Source organism: Suncus etruscus, chromosome 2 (assembly GCF_024139225.1).
Source record: "Suncus etruscus isolate mSunEtr1 chromosome 2, mSunEtr1.pri.cur, whole genome shotgun sequence".
Classification (NCBI taxonomy): domain Eukaryota; kingdom Metazoa; phylum Chordata; class Mammalia; order Eulipotyphla; family Soricidae; genus Suncus; species Suncus etruscus.
The window spans coordinates 5,157,244-5,172,849 of NC_064849.1; the positions used below are offsets into that span (position 1 = coordinate 5,157,244).

Sequence of the window (15,606 nt, forward strand, 5' to 3'; positions counted from 1 at the left end):
CTGGACCTGGGAGAATTGTACTTGCTGCCCCCATCGTCCCATCAAGGCCCTTCTTTTAAAAACACACATGGTCATCCTTGACCTCTGTGTGCCTGGGGGCTCCCAAGGTTTAAAGGGGGAGTCTCAGCTGAGCCGGATGCTGGTCAGTGGGGCCTGGGGGCAGCACCCAGAATGTATCTTTAGTGTCCAGAGAGCACTGGTGTGGACGGGAAGTAAGGTGCAGATGTCCTCAGCTCTAACCAAGTTAAAAATACTGGCATGAATCCACTTCCTGGGGAGCCCCGGATGTGTATTTATAGGGCTCTGTGTGGCTCCTGTGGGTGAGAGGGACCTAGACCACCTGCATGTGAACCCCCCAATGGGAAGGCTCTCCTGTGGAGGCAGGAACAGTGTTCATCTGAACCACAGACTTTCTCTAGGTGGTACCTGAATGCCTGTAAGGCTTTCAAGGCTCAAACTTTTACTGCAATATTAAATTACTCTGGCTATGCACCTTGGGTTTGGCCAATAAAATGTACAAGACAGCAAGGAATGCTGTACATCAGTATTGCACCTAAGAACTTGACAGATGCTAAGCTATGTAAATCCTCACAGCCAAGATACACTAGGGATTGGTTAGCAAACTACAGCCTACAGATGAAATTCAGCCCATCCTTAAAAACAAGCACATGAGCACAGCAGTAAGGTATTTGCCTTGCACGCAGCTGACCCAGGCTCAATCCCCGGCATCTCATATGGTCCTGATTTCTGAGCACAGAGCCAGGAGTAACCCCTGAGCACCACTGGGTATGGCCCCAAAACAAGAAAAAAAAACACAACAAACAAACAAAAAAAAGCACATGCTTTGCATGTGGGAGGCCCAAGTTGGATTCCCAGCATCTCTCCCAGCTAATCCAGCAAGCACTACAGGGAGCATTGAGCTGGGACTAACCAAAGTACCACAAGGTGTGGTCACAGACACCCCCAGGCTCCCCCAAATACCTGTAATCTAACAAGAGTATACATTGTTTTAATTGCTGGGCGAGAATTTGTGATTCCAAAGTTGGCATCCATAGCTGCATTGAAAGTCACACTCGGTCTGACATCTATGGCTACCACACTGCCGAGAGTGAGTTCAAAAGTGCTGGAGAGATAGCATGGAAGTAAGGCATTTGCCTTGCATGCAGAAGGTCGATGGTTCAAATCCCAGCATCCCATATGGTACCCTTGAATCTGCCAGGAGCAATTTCTGAGCATAGAGCCAGTAGTAACTGCTGAGTGCTATCGGGTGTGACCCAAAAACCAAAAAAAAAAGTGCTGGGTCCTATTGGTGACCATATACCATAGCTGCCAAGACTGCTTATACAGGGGGGAAACCTGGAGAATAATATCTTGACACTGCTCTGTGAAAACCATTCTTCAGAGACACTCGGTTGGTTTAGGATCTGACCCTCGGGCCCTAAATCAGGCTTCTATAGCCTGGTATACTGGATTATTTTTACCAAATTAGATGCCAAGGAATTGTGTTTATTGTAAATGATGCATCCAATGGACACATCATTATTAACAGACCATTTGTCATTATTCTCTATGTATAAAATTTATTCAGGAAAACTAAAGAGAAGCCGGAACAATAGGATAGTGGATAGGGCATTTGCCTGGCATGCAGCTGACCTGGGTTTTAGCTCTGGCATCACATACAATTCCCTTAGCACTGCCAGGTGTGACTCCTGAGTGCAGAGTCAGGAGTAACCCCTGTGCATCACAAGTGGCCTCAAAACAAAACAAACCCTCTAAAAAATAAAATAAAATGTGTATAACTAAATCAAACTTCACGTGATAATCCAGCAAGAAAAGGGTTTCAACTGGTGACTTCTGTTCAGTGATGGCAACTGAAGATGTCCAGAGAAAACAAAACTAAGATATGGGCTTTGCAGTGAGTACTTTTGAAAGTTAAAGATGATAAAGCAATATCAACAGTCCATTAAGAATTTGGTAAATGAGGAATGGGGATGTAGCTCAGAGCGAGAATGCAGACTTCAAGTGTGAGACCCTGAGTTCCATAGCAAACATCAAAAATCAACAACAAAAAACCCAAAAAGAAAAAAATGTCTTGAAGTGGTTTCTTTGAGCCGTAGAGGAATTCATATCTTACTGATACTTATCAATTGTTTCTTCTAAAAAATTTTTTTTTTTTTTTTTTTTTTTTTTTTTTTTTTTTTTTTTTTTTTTTTTTTTATTTTCTTTTTTTTTTTTTTTTTTTTTTTTTTTTTTTATAATTTTTTATTATGAATTATGAGAACAAAAGATGCAAAGAAAGAGGATAAGGTAAAGTTACAGTGGAAGGACAATCACCCATAACATAATTATCAGAAGAAGTCCCCTTGCTGATATCTTAACTTTGAATTTTCACCAAAGAAAGTTAAGATAAATAAAACAGAATCCATGTGCAATTACTTTTTCCCTCAAGTCCCCAGATTGTAGCACATTATAATATTTCTTAACAGCACACAAGGCAATCTAAAGCCATCAAACTTACGTAACTCCTTAAACATTAGAGGCATAGTGTTTTTTACATTTCCATGTACATGCATATTAGCTTAAGTTAACCTCAAATTTTAAGTGGGTGTGTTTTAAGGATTAGAGTCAAAGGAGCACAGTAAAAACGGTGTTAGAGTGGCAATTGTTGTTTGCATAGGCCCACCAAAATATGAGAGGCATGGAAAGGAATAGCCTTGGCCTAAATACAAAGAGATCCTACCCCTGAAGTTTCCTGGCATAAGACCAGCTCTAGGCCTCAGGAAAGTTATCGTTCGCTCCAAGACATTGTCCGTAGCGCCAACACACTTATCACACAGTCTCTGTTGTTGGTCTCATGTTTCTGTATTAAAGATTCTGGAATCTGCATGTCCTACATTGAAGTCGTGATGAGGAGTGCCTTCTCGTTTCACCTCACCATGAAAGGGGAATGCAGGAAGCCCTGTCCTATAAGCAGGTTGTTCTTGTTGTTAAGTCTTCTCAGTGTTAAGGGAAGTCTCTTTTGAGCAGGACGATGTCTGAGCAGTGGTAGGGTCTTCCGTGGTAGAGGATTGCTTCCAGGTGATGTTATAGACAAACCTCACCATAAAGGGGCAATACAGCAAGCCCTGTCCAGTAAACAGGTCATTGTTCTTGTTGTCTTCTCAGTGTTAAGGGATGTCTCTTTTGAGTAGATCGATGTCAGAGCAGCTGTAGGGTCGTCCCTGGTACAGGAATGCCTCCGGGTGATGTTATATACAACCTTGGATGTTTTGTAAATGTCTTCTGTAGATGAAGGGGTAAATGGAGAATGCCCATTCTTCTGAGGCCTGTGCCAGGTCTTTATGTCAATGTTCAGGGTGTAAGGTCTCATTGTACTACAAGATTTGTGTGTTCCCATTTCTATTAGATAAGAACTTATTGGTATGTATAGTATTTTCCCATGTCAGTGTGCCTACGCAAATAAGATATAAAGCCACGTGGTGTTATCAGATATATGGGGGCATAAGAACATTTCCAACAAGACCCATGACTTGGTTCAAACATAAGTATTAAACTGAGGGATTCTTTCACACCAAATTCCATATTGAGCAGTTCACAAAGAGAAGATAAAAAAAAATGGGGGGGGGATCATCACTGTATAAGAAAGTATTTAGCAAAAGTTATAGCCGTCAAAGAAAACACCCATAAAATGTTGAAAAGATATGTGTCCTTTTTATGCCTTTTAAAATAGTTGTGTGGGTGTTAACTCTAGGGCACCACTTTGGTCTGTGAATTAGGACTCAAGAGTACTTAAGTTAGAAAGGGTAAAAAAGGAGTAATGATGATAGGAGTTAAAGAAGTTAAAGAGAAATATGAACTTATGAAGGGGTATGCAAAAGGGCAGAGTACAAAATGGACATTCTGCATACATAAAAACATAATTCAATGATAGTGAGTGCTATTAATGTTTCTTGTGAGAGTACTATTAATGTTTCTTGTGCGATTCTGAAAATGTAGACTGGACAGAGATTACCAGTGCCAGCCAAACCTCCTCCTGCTAGACTCCCGGCTCCCAGGAAGGAGAGATCCTTCAAGAAGCTGGGAGAACAGAAGTTCAGAGCCCCACCCAGACCCTCCCTAAGGAGCCGCATGGATAGTGGGGGAAGGCCTAGGGTCCTTCAAGCTCCACCAAGGGACCCAACTCACCGGCTTGCCCAGGGGTGTGGCCCGGGGAAGCCCTGGAGATCTGGAGCAAGGCGGCAGAGGGGTGCTGGGGTTACCCAAATCCCGCACCCCCCCTAGGCCTGGCCAAGCAGGCCTCCGGCATGGCGTGGGCCTGCCAAACCTCCTCCTGCTTGACTCCTGGCTCCCAGGAAGGAGAGATCCTTCAAGAAGCTGGGAGAACAGAAGTTCAGAGCCCCACCCAGACCCTCCCTAAGGAGCCGCATGGATAGTGGGGGAAGGCCTAGGGTCCTTCAAGCTCCACCAAGGGACCCAACTCACCGGCTTGCCCAGGGGTGTGGCCCGGGGAAGCCCTGGAGATCTGGAGCAAGGCGGCAGAGGGGTGCTGGGGTTATCCAAATCCCGCACCCCACCTAGGCCTGGCCAAGCAGGCCTCCGGCATGGCGTGGGCCTGCCAAACCTCCTCCTGCTTGACTCCCGGCTCCCAGGAAGGAGAGATCCTTCAAGAAGCTGGGAGAACAGAAGTTCAGAGCCCCACCCAGACCCTCCCTAAGGAGCCGCATGGATAGTGGGGGAAGGCCTACGGTCCTTCAAGCTCCACCAAGGGACCCAACTCACCGGCTTGCCCAGGGGTGTGGCCCGGGGAAGCCCTGGAGATCTGGAGCAAGGCGGCAGAGGGGTGTTGGGGTTACCCAAATCCCGCACCCCCCCCTAGGCCTGGCCAAGCAGGCCTCCGGCATGGCGTGGGCCTGCCAAACCTCCTCCTGCTTGACTCCCGGCTCCCAGGAAGGAGAGATCCTTCAAGAAGCTGGGAGAACAGAAGTTCAGAGCCCCACCCAGACCCTCCCTAAGGAGCCGCATGGATAGTGGGGGAAGGCCTAGGGTCCTTCAAGCTCCACCAAGGGACCCAACTCACCGGCTTGCCCAGGGGTGTGGCCCGGGGAAGCCCTGGAGATCTGGAGCAAGGCGGCAGAGGGGTGCTGGGGTTACCCAAATCCCGCACCCCCCCCTAGGCCTGGCCAAGCAGGCCTCCGGCATGGCGTGGGCCTGCCAAACCTCCTCCTGCTTGACTCCCAGCTCCCAGGAAGGAGAGATCCTTCAAGAAGCTGGGAGAACAGAAGTTCAGAGCCCCACCCAGACCCTCCCTAAGGAGCCGCATGGATAGTGGGGGAAGGCCTAGGGTCCTTCAAGCTCCACCAAGGGACCCAACTCACCGGCTTGCCCAGGGGTGTGGCCCGGGGAAGCCCTGGAGATCTGGAGCAAGGCGGCAGAGGGGTGTTGGGGTTACCCAAATGCCGCACCCCCCCCAGGCCTGGCCAAGCAGGCCTCCGGCATGGCGTGGGCCTGCCAAACCTCCTCCTGCTTGACTCCCGGCTCCCAGGAAGGAGAGATCCTTCAAGAAGCTGGGAGAACAGAAGTTCAGAGCCCCACCCAGACCCTCCCTAAGGAGCCGCATGGATAGTGGGGGAAGGCCTACGGTCCTTCAAGCTCCACCAAGGGACCCAACTCACCGGCTTGCCCAGGGGTGTGGCCCGGGGAAGCCCTGGAGATCTGGAGCAAGGCGGCAGAGGGGTGCTGGGGTTACCCAAATCCCGCACCCCCCCTAGGCCTGGCCAAGCAGGCCTCCGGCATGGCGTGGGCCTGCCAAACCTCCTCCTGCTAGACTCCCGGCTCCCAGGAAGCTCTTCTAAAAAATTAACCTAGATACATAGTCTACAAGAAGAATTGCAGCAAAAAGAAAATTTGGGGACCATACCGAGCAATGCTTAGAGCTTGGTTCTGCACAGGGGTCTCTCCTGACAGGTTCAGGGATCTATATGGGGTGCCAGGGATGGAACCTGGGTCAGCCATATTATGGCAAGTACCCTACAAGCTGTTATACCGCTTAGGCCTTAAAATTTTAACTCAGTCCAAAAGTCTGCACCATTTAATATCTGACCCTTCACAGAAAAAGACAAAAAAGTAAACTCTTGAAACATTATTTTGGGAGATTTGGGACATTGATGGTGGAAATGATGCATCGGTGAAGTGGGGTGTTCTTTACATGACTGAAACCCAACTACAATCATATTTGTAATCAAGGTGTTTAAATACATATTAATAAATAAAAAAGAAACATTATTTTATTTTGGAGGCCTGGGGGCCAAACCCAGCTGTAGCAAGCAGGGCTTACCTGGCTTCTTCACTCAGGGATTATACCAAATAGGCCTCAGGAAACCAGATGGGATGCCAGAGACTTAACCCAAGTGGGCTATGGACGAGGCAAGCACCCTACATGCAGTACTACTGACCCGGCCTTTTGTGATTAGATAACTTCGAGGAGAAAAAGGATGACAGGGTTTAGCAATCAGAACCAGTTTCATGTCTGCCGCCTCAAAAGGCATGACGGCCCCTGGCTCACGAAGCCACTCACCCATGCAGCAGCTGTTGCCTGAAGAAGGGAAACTAATGCAGAAGCAGCAGATCCTAAAGACAACAACATCTGAACCCTTGGAAACCCAGAACAAATTGTTTTCAAATACACCAGATAACAGGCTCGGGACCTGGTCAAAATGTGTTATCAATGAGAAAATAATCAGATAAAACCTCAAGTTTAGTCACTTAGAGCAGTGATAAGAAATCTAAAAAAAAAAAATATGTCTAACAAAAAAGGTTAAGATTGATTGATGCCTTATTATTTCATAAATGAGGCTTTGTTATCGTCTCCTGGAGATCTTGAGAACTATTCCATGAAGTTTTATGGAGTCTTACCCCACCAACCAGCACAGTTTCTGAGTACTGAGCTCAATTGGGACACACTACCCAGATAGCGATAGTCCTCCGCCACCACCCTGACCTCAGAGGCCAGTCACAAGCCCTGAGATTCTAACAACTCTTCCTCAGATGTGAGAGACTGATTATAAGGCCGTCTAGACTAGCAGCAAATCATAAGCTACCCAAGGACCCTTTCTTTAGAACACCTCACAGAACTCCAAAATCCGAGTTTCCTAAAGTACACTTAAGGCATTAAAAACACTGAGGAGGTATATGAGATTTATTTTCCTTCCTTTTTATTGCTGGTGCAAGGAAAGAGACCCACAGAATCAGGCACACAAGGCACAGAGCTATATTTTACCTCTAGACTTTTCTAAATAACTTGTTTTACATCCTGTCCACTGTACTATCACTTCAGACCTCACTTTTCCTACTTAAAACTGAATTACGTGCTCACTTTGGCAGCACATATACTAAAACTCTGAATTACTTTTGACAAAGTTGCAATTACCACGAACATATTAGGGAAAACCAATAAACCAAGTATTCATTTTATCAGTGGTGCAAATAGCTAAAATACTAAGAGTGCTGGTTGATGGTGAATGAGTGTTACCTGTCCGGGAATCGTGCAAGAGCCTCTTGGAACACCTTGCTTTTCCCCCAAAAAAGGAATCCCCCAGTTTCATTTTATTTTTCACTCATCTCTTTGACATGTAAAAGTCCCTTACAGGGGCTGGAGAGATAGCATGGAGGTAGTGTGTTTGGCTTGCATGCAGAAGGTCAGTGGTTTGAATCCCAGCATCCCATATGGTCCCCTGAGCCTGCCAGGAGCAATTTCTGAGTGCTGCCAGGTGTGACCCAAATACCAAAAAAAAAAAAAAAAAAAAAAAAAGGAAAGTCCATTACAGTAGGTACTTTTGGTCTCTCACTCTACCCTTCTCCTCTTGTTGGGATTTAAACTGGTAAATAAAGAGGTTTCGGTTTGGAGGGCCTGGAGACCACATGGCGAGAAGACATTTCCGACTCCATGATTCTCTTCTTCATGATTGTCTTGGTTTATTAATTCTTCATGGTTACCCTTCTTCAGACCTGCTCACCTAGGATTGGAAATAAAGGGTGTGGGCATTTTTACACCTGGTGCCCAAACAGGGATTTTGAGAACAAACTTCAACTAGTGAGTGATTTGACCCCTGGTAGATAATCACCATGATGGCCTGCTCAAACTGGACTGAATGTGCCGTGCCTTCACCAGAACATCACCCCTCTGTATGGGTTCATGTTGTTGTGGTCCACCTACCTGCATTTCTCATCTGAACTGTATGTGCCAGGTTCCGTAGATTCTCCATGCACATGCCCCAAGAGGAGGGAGCCTCCCAGTGGTGACAAGTTCTCAATCTAAAGACCTTACCAGGGTCAATAATTTATCATTTGTAGAGAGACCTCCCAGGACTGAGAATAGAACCAAATATCTTTTTTATTCCTCCTGCTGCCACCCAGGGGGTTTCAGAGAGAGGGAGAAAGAGATTCACCAGCCAGAGGTGGCCAGGGGAAGAAGTTCAGGTTCAAGAAAAATAAAGGGATAGATACAAAGCAGACAGCATCTTGTTGATGCTTCATCTCTGGCCCCTGCAAGCTGGTCGGTCGTTTTCCTTTTATACCCAGCATGACAAGAGGGTGTATCCAGGTTCAAATGTCATTACAGTGGATGTGTCCAACTGCCATGCATCAACAGAAGCATTCGCTACTGGCACTAAACCAGAGACCCCATTTTCCAGTAAGTCTTCAGACTCAAGAGTCTAAAAAAGGTTCAATCAGAGATACCCCCACACCCCAAGCACTGGATCAGGTGGACAAGCCGGGTGCTAGTAATCCAATCAAATGGTCAAATGTCTAGAATGGGGGCCGGGCGGTGGCGCTGGAGGTAAGGTGCCTGCCTTGCCTGCGCTAGCCTAGGACGGACCGCGGTTCGATCCCCCGGCGTCCCATATGGTCCCCCAAGAAGCCAGGAGCAACTTCTGAGAGCATAGCCAGGAGTAACCCCTGAGCGTCACAGGGTGTGGCCCAAAAACAAAAACAAACAAAAAAAATGTCTAGAATGGTTATGAATTTATCAGCAGAAATGACACCAAAGATGTCCTTGTTCACCAAACAGCTATTAAGAGAAACAATCCCAGGAGTTTCTGTAGAACGTTGGAGATAGGGAGACTGTGGAGTTTGTGGCCTTGAAAGGAGTGAGGGGTACAGAAGCTGCTAATGATCTGAACCTGGGGGATATGCCAGTGTCCTAAATGACACAGGTCTTGCCACTTCATCCCCCAGCCTCCTTGCTCAGCTGAACCACCACCCATAATGGCAGAGCCCCCTCAGGCAGGACAGAAGCAGACAGTGAAGAGAAGAGCTAAAGACTGGGTAGTGTCCCAGACACCCACCCCACAACCGTTTTCTCTGGAAGGTGCTTTGTGTGAGGACCTTGGCCCTCCCAACCTGTAGCAGCTTATCAAGGTCTGATGGGGTAAAAGCCAAAAAGAAAGGCCCATTGGAGAGGGATCAACAGCAGGGAAATAGATGGGTAGCTCCCCACCCCACCCAGATTCCAGCCCAGGTACCAAACGCCTCCGTCCTTCCTTCCTTTCTTCCTTCCTCCCTCCCTCCCTTTTTCCTTCCTTCCTTCCTTCCTTCCTTCCTTCCTTCCTTCCTTCCTTCCTTCCTTCCTTCCTTCCTTCCTTCCTTCCTTCCTTCCTTCCTTCCTTCCTTCCTTCCTTCCTTCCTTCCTTCCTTCCTTCCTTCCTTCCTTCCTTCCTTCCTTCCTCCTCCCTCCCTCCCTCCCTCCCTCCCTGCCTTCTTCTTTCTCTTTCTCTTTCTTTCGTGGTTTCTGAGTCACACCCGGTAGCACTCAGGGGCTACTCCTGGCTCTACGCTCAGAAATTGTTCCCAGCAGGCTCGGGGGAATATGGGATGCCGGGATTCAAACCCTGTCCTTCTGCATGCAAGGCAAATGCCCACCTCCATGCCATCTCTCATGCCATCCCCCAAAGGCCTTTCTGTCCCAGGCAGCCTATCATAGAAGGTGGAGGAGAAACCAAGCCCAGCCAAAACCCAATTGAGAAGCTGCTTTCAGACATTCCTGCACCGGAGTCACCCAAAAATTAACTTTCCTCTAGTTTACTCTCTTAATCCTATTTGCATTGGTCACTATACTGCTGGTTAAACTCTGTGTGTTCTACCTGTATAGCTTTAAACAGCTACTCTTTTGTTCTATGCCCCACTGCAAACAGATAATTATGTATCCAACTCTAGTGGGTTTAATATTAGTTTGCACAATTCTGGGGAAGTATATATTCTTATTAGATCTTTAATGGTTCTTAGCTATTCTAGTGAATGTTTCCCAATTGCTGTAATGTTTGGTTGAGTATATTTAGCAACTTATTCTTAAATTATGTCTGCAAAAATGCTCTACTTTGGGGCCGGAGCGGTGGTGCAGGGCATAAGGTGTCTGCCTTGCACGTGCTACCGTAGGATGGACCACGGTTTGATCCCCTGGCGCCCCATATGGTCCCCTAAGGCAGGAGAGATTTCTGAGCACATAGACAGGAGTAATCTCTGAGCGGCACTGGGTATGACCCAAAAACAAAACAAAAACAAACAAACAAAAATGCTCTATGTTTCTGTCCACAAAAGTCTATGGAAAAGGAACTTGGAATCTATACTTTTTTTGGGGGGGTTTTGGGTCACACCCGGCAACACTCAAGGGTTACTCCTGGCTCTACGCTCAGAAACCGCTCCTGGCAAGCTCGGAATGCCAGGATTCGAACCACTGTCCTTCTGCATGCAAAGCAAACGCCCTTTCTCCATGCTATCTACGGTCCCTGGAATCTATACTCTTATTACAGTGCTCATTGTAAGAATGTTTAACAAACTTATTTTCAAATTGTGTATAACTGCAGAAATATTTTTATGATTTGTTATGAGACATTTATGGAAAAAAACCTGGATGCTCTACTCATATTACAGTGCTTGGTGTAAGAATATTTAGCAACTTGCTACAACTGTAGAAAGGTTCTAATGTTTATGTTCAGAAAAGTCTATAAAAAAGTCTTGTAAAGATATGGAAAGGCTGATTGTTTTGAGAATGATGGATCTAACCTATTATAATTTTACTGCTAAGTCTACCCTCACCGGCAGTGATTCTAGGAATTAGAAAATTTCTTCACCACCTTAGTCGCCACTGAGGATTTTTTTTCTTTTTATTTCCCCAACTTTTTTTTTTTTTTTTTTTTTTTTTTTTTGTGGTTTTTGGGTCACACCCGGCAGTGCTCAGGGGTTATTCCTGGCTCCAGGCTCAGAAATTGCTCCTGGCAGGCACGGGGGACCATATGGGACGCCGGGATTCGAACCGAAGACCTCCTGCATGAAAGGCAAACGCCTTACCTCCATGCTATCTCTCCGGCCCCTTATTTCCCCAACTTTTACTGTGCCTATGCAAATTAAGAGCTATTATTCTAGTTCCTTTTGGGGTTCCCCCTCTTGCAGAGAACAACAGAACAAAACATGTAACCCTTCTCAATTTTTTTTAACAGAAAAGGGTGAATAGTTGAAACACCCTTTTACCCAAAACAAAGGCCTTCCCAGCTTCCTCTTTCCTTTTTACTCATCTCTTTAACATGTAAAAGTCCACATAAAATAACTACTTTTGTCTCTCACTTGATCCTCCACCTCCAGCTGGGATTTGAACTGGAGGAGGTTTTGGTTTGGGGGGGCCCTGAGACTCGAGGCAAGAAGCTACCCGATGGGGCCGGAGAGATAGCATGGAGGTAAGGTGTGTTTGCCTTTCATGCAGGAGGTCATCGGTTCGAATCCCAGTGTCCCATAAGGTCCCCCGTGCCTGCCAGGAGCAATTTCTGAGCCTGGAGCCAGGAATAACCCCTGAGCACTGCCGGTGTGACCCAAAAACCACAAAAAAAAAAAAAAAGGAAGAAGAAGCTACCGACACCATGATTCTCTTCTTCATGATTGTCTTGTTTATTAAATCTTTGTGGCTACCCCACTCATCCGGGGATGGAAATACAGCACATGGGGCATTTTTACAAGAGCCCAGCTCTGGGTGCTCGAACCAGAACACGGATCTTCCCAAACAGCAAGGAGCTTCTCACTGACTGGCACCTTGGATCGCTTGCTCACAGCCTGGCAGGCCATATGAAAGGGTCACAGCAAACATCCTCCGGACAGATGTCAGAGGCGTGGCTACAGACTGGCCATGCACCAGCCTCCCTAATCCCTCCAGCGATGCCCACACTGGGCATTGCAGCATTTGTAGAAGGTGGTCATGGGCTCGTCTGCAGATCGTGTCTGAAGTTGCATGAAATAGGCTCGAGGGTGTTCACACTTTGGACATGGCTCTGGTAACAAGAAAACAAACACGTGACCCATGTTTTTATAAACAAACAGATATACATCTACATGTACATACATAAATTTGTGACCAGCATGTCTATTAGAAGTAGGTATTCTGAAAAGACAGCAAAGCCTAGCCCTTGCTCAGATGATGCTGGGCCCTACCTTTCCTTGGACTAACTCTGCTTCTCTAATCTGGTTGATTTATTTTTTTTTTTGGGGGGGGTCACACCCGGCGGTGCTCAGGGGTTACTCCTGGCTGTCTGCTCAGAAATAGCTCCTGGCAGGCACGGGGGACCATATGGGACACCGGGATTCGAACCAACCACCTTTGGTCCTGGATCGGCTGCTTGCAAGGCAAACGCCGCTGTGCTCTCTCTCCGGGCCTTCTAATCTGGTTGATTTAAAATAACATGGATGGGGCCGGAGAGGTGGTGCTAGAGGTAAGGTGTCTGCCTTGCAAGCGCTAGCGTAGGACAGACCATGGTTTGATCCCCCGGCATCCCATATGGTCCCCCCATATGGGGGGAGATTTCTGAGCACAAAGCCAGGAGTAACCCCTGACCGTCAAACGGGTGTGCCCCTAAAAACAAAAATAAAATAAATAAAATAAAATAACATGGAAAGGGGCTGGAGAGATAGGATGGAGGTAAGGCGGGTTTGCCTTTCATGCAGAGGACGGTGGTTCAAATCCCAGCATCCCATATGGTCCTGAGCCTTCCAGGAGTGATTTCTGAGAATAGAGCCAGGAGAAACCTCTGAGCGCTGCTGTGTGTGACCCACCCCCCCCCCCCCCACAAAAAAAAAAAAAAATAATATGGAAAGGGGCCGGAGAGATAGCACAGTGGTAAGGTGTTTGCCTTGCACACAGCCACCGATCCAGGATGGACAGTGGTTCAAATCCTGGCTTCTCATATGGTTCCCCATGCCTGCTAGGAGTAATTTCTGAGCACAAAGCCAGACTAACCCCTGAGCGCCACCAGGTGTGACCCAAAAGCCAAAACTAAAAAAATAAAATAGAATGTTTCTGATGCAGTGTCACTATGTACCTAAAATATCACTGCCCCTGGCAGGCTGGGGGACCATATGGGATGCCAGGAATTGAACCAGGTCCTCCTCAGGTCAGCCTCATGTAAGGCAAAAGCTCTACCACTGTGCTCTCTCTCCAGACCCTGGAGTCATGTCCTGTGGTGTTTGGGAAGCAGGGGGTCCTGGGAAACCAACAAGGCTTCCCACATGCAAAAAGAACAGGCTCTGGTCCTCTGAGCCATTTCCAGGTCTGTACTTCTATTTTTAGAGAGTTACTTCACAGAAGTATTTCACAGGCTGACAAAGATAGCCACCTCATACTTAAACACAGCTCAGTGAGAAAAACTCACCTGCAGTGGAGTCCACATTTTCCCAGGCAGCTGCTCCTCCTAGCACATCATCCACTTCCTTCAGCTTTGGGTACTTCCGGTTGGTGACCTGACAAAGAATAAATCTTTAGTTTCTTGAAGAAAGGTGGCAGCACAAACTTGGGTACCAAACCATACCTTCCCTCAAAGATCTCTCTAAATTTCCTTCCTTTTTTTTTTTTTTTTTTTTTTTTTTTAAGATTTCCTTCCTTTGACAAATTGGTATGACCAGGAATGGAAAGTTCCTTTTTTAAGAGCTGAGATGCTGGGGCCGGAGAGATAGCATGGAGGTAAGGCATTTTCCGTGTATGCAGACGGTCGGTGGTTCGAATCCCAGTATCCCATATGGTTCCCCAAGCCTGCCAGGTGCGATTTCTGAGCACTGAACCAGGATGCTGCCGGTTTGACCCCAAAACAAAACAAAACAAAACAAAAAAAGAGCTGAGATGTCTCTGAAAAGGACCCATGATGAAGATACACTTTCCCAAAACTATTCAACTGGTGGAGAAGATCTTGGGAAAAGTCCCATGTTTTGTTTGGTTGGCTTGGTTTTGGTGTCTTTGATTTTTGTTTTTATTTGGGGGCTACATCAAGAACGCTGAGTTACTCCTGGCTCTGCAACAGAAATAATTCCTCAGCAGGGCTGGAAAGATCCATATCAGATAATCCGGGGCCAGGAGATAGCCTGGATGTAAGGCGCTTGCCTTGCATGCACTAGGACTGTGGTTCGAATCCGGGCTACCCCCACCCCCACCCCGTGCCTGCCAGGGGTGATTTCTGAGCATAGAGTCAGGAGTAACCCCTGAGCGCTGCCGGGTGTGACCCCCCCCCAAAAAAAGAGCACTTGGAGGAGCAGCTGCCGGGTGTGATCAAAAACAAAACAAAACAGAAAACCCTTGATAATCTAAGATCAGAGAGAAAAAACAAACAACTGTAAATCTGTAAAATCATGTATTGTATTTCCAAACCCAAGTGAACAAGTGTGAATCAAGGACGCACATGAAATAATCCAAACCAGGCTGAGAGTGAAACACTGAGAGTGGCACTTTTTTGTTTTGTTTTGTTTTGTTTTTGGGTCCCACCCGGCAGCGCTCAGGGGTTACTTGGCTCTACACTCAGAAATCGCTCCTGGCAGCCTCGGGGGACCCTATGGGATGCCGGAATTCAAACCACCGACCGATCAGTCCGCTCACTATACGCAAGGCAAAACGCCTTCCATGCTATCTCTCTGGCCCCAGAACTACAGTTTTTATGGAGTACAGAGACCACCCCAAGGTGGGGCAACTATCCTGAGCCTGTCCGGCCCAAGTTAACATATAAGACAATCTTTGTTTTGGGTAAAAAGCAGGTTGTAAACAAACAGATACAAAGGAACCAGGGGTGAACTTAGGTTTAGGTAAAATAAAGTGGAACCCAACAGAAGCCAAAGTAGATGATTCCAGCCATGCAACTAACACGAAGCTTGCAAATCAGGTCACACTGGGTTGCTCTGTCATGCTCAAGGGGATGCAAAAAATAAAAAATAAAGTACGCTGGTACAACACCGGAATGACCAGGTTCGATGCCATGCCAGGAGTGACCCCCTGAGCATCACAAGGTGGAGCCAACTGTCCCCCATCCCCAAAACATGAACACAGAAGAAAAGCTCCTAGCAACGAAATATTCCTAAGGCAAATAAACAAGAGCATCGCCCCCGACGCTAACACCCTCTGTTCCGTTCGAGGCGTTCAAGCTGCAGTAAGCCGGGGGCCACGCGGACGGCGCCCCTCCCGGGGCCCACCTTGCGGGTGATATTGTGGACGTAGGGGCAGGTGTTGCAGGCGAAGCGATGGCAGCGCTGCCCCTCTTCCACGATGAGTCCGTTGCCGCAGCTCGGGCAGAAGAGCAGCATGGCTGCCAACTC

The 15,606-nt window shown here is 47.2% G+C and overlaps 1 protein-coding gene across 1 annotated transcript; it reads right to left on the reverse strand.

Moving 5' to 3' along the window:
• Window positions 1-11,910: 11,910 nt before the first annotated feature.
• On the reverse strand, window positions 11,911-15,604 carry POLR3K (RNA polymerase III subunit K). The gene is made up of 3 exons (XM_049768010.1): window positions 15,484-15,604; window positions 13,686-13,773; window positions 11,911-12,311 (listed from the first exon to the last, which is right to left on the reverse strand). Exons 1-3 carry the CDS (start codon window positions 15,592-15,594, stop codon window positions 12,184-12,186), a joined length of 327 nt encoding a protein of 108 aa, XP_049623967.1. The 5' UTR covers window positions 15,595-15,604; the 3' UTR covers window positions 11,911-12,183.
• Between the last annotated feature and the right edge of the window lie 2 nt (window positions 15,605-15,606).

What these genes read in the sequence shown, in the direction of transcription:
- POLR3K (XM_049768010.1), bottom strand. Translation starts at nt 15,594, where the DNA reads ATGCTGCTCTTCTGCCCGAGCTGCGGCAACGGACTCATCGTGGAAGAG. An exon ending in TCCACAATATCACCCGCAAG is followed by an intron (nt 13,774 to 15,483) that starts GTGGGCCCCGGG and finishes ATTCTTTGTCAG; the next exon opens with GTCACCAACCGGAAGTACCC. An exon ending in AAATGTGGACTCCACTGCAG is followed by an intron (nt 12,312 to 13,685) that starts GTGAGTTTTTCT and finishes TCTTGTTACCAG; the next exon opens with AGCCATGTCCAAAGTGTGAA.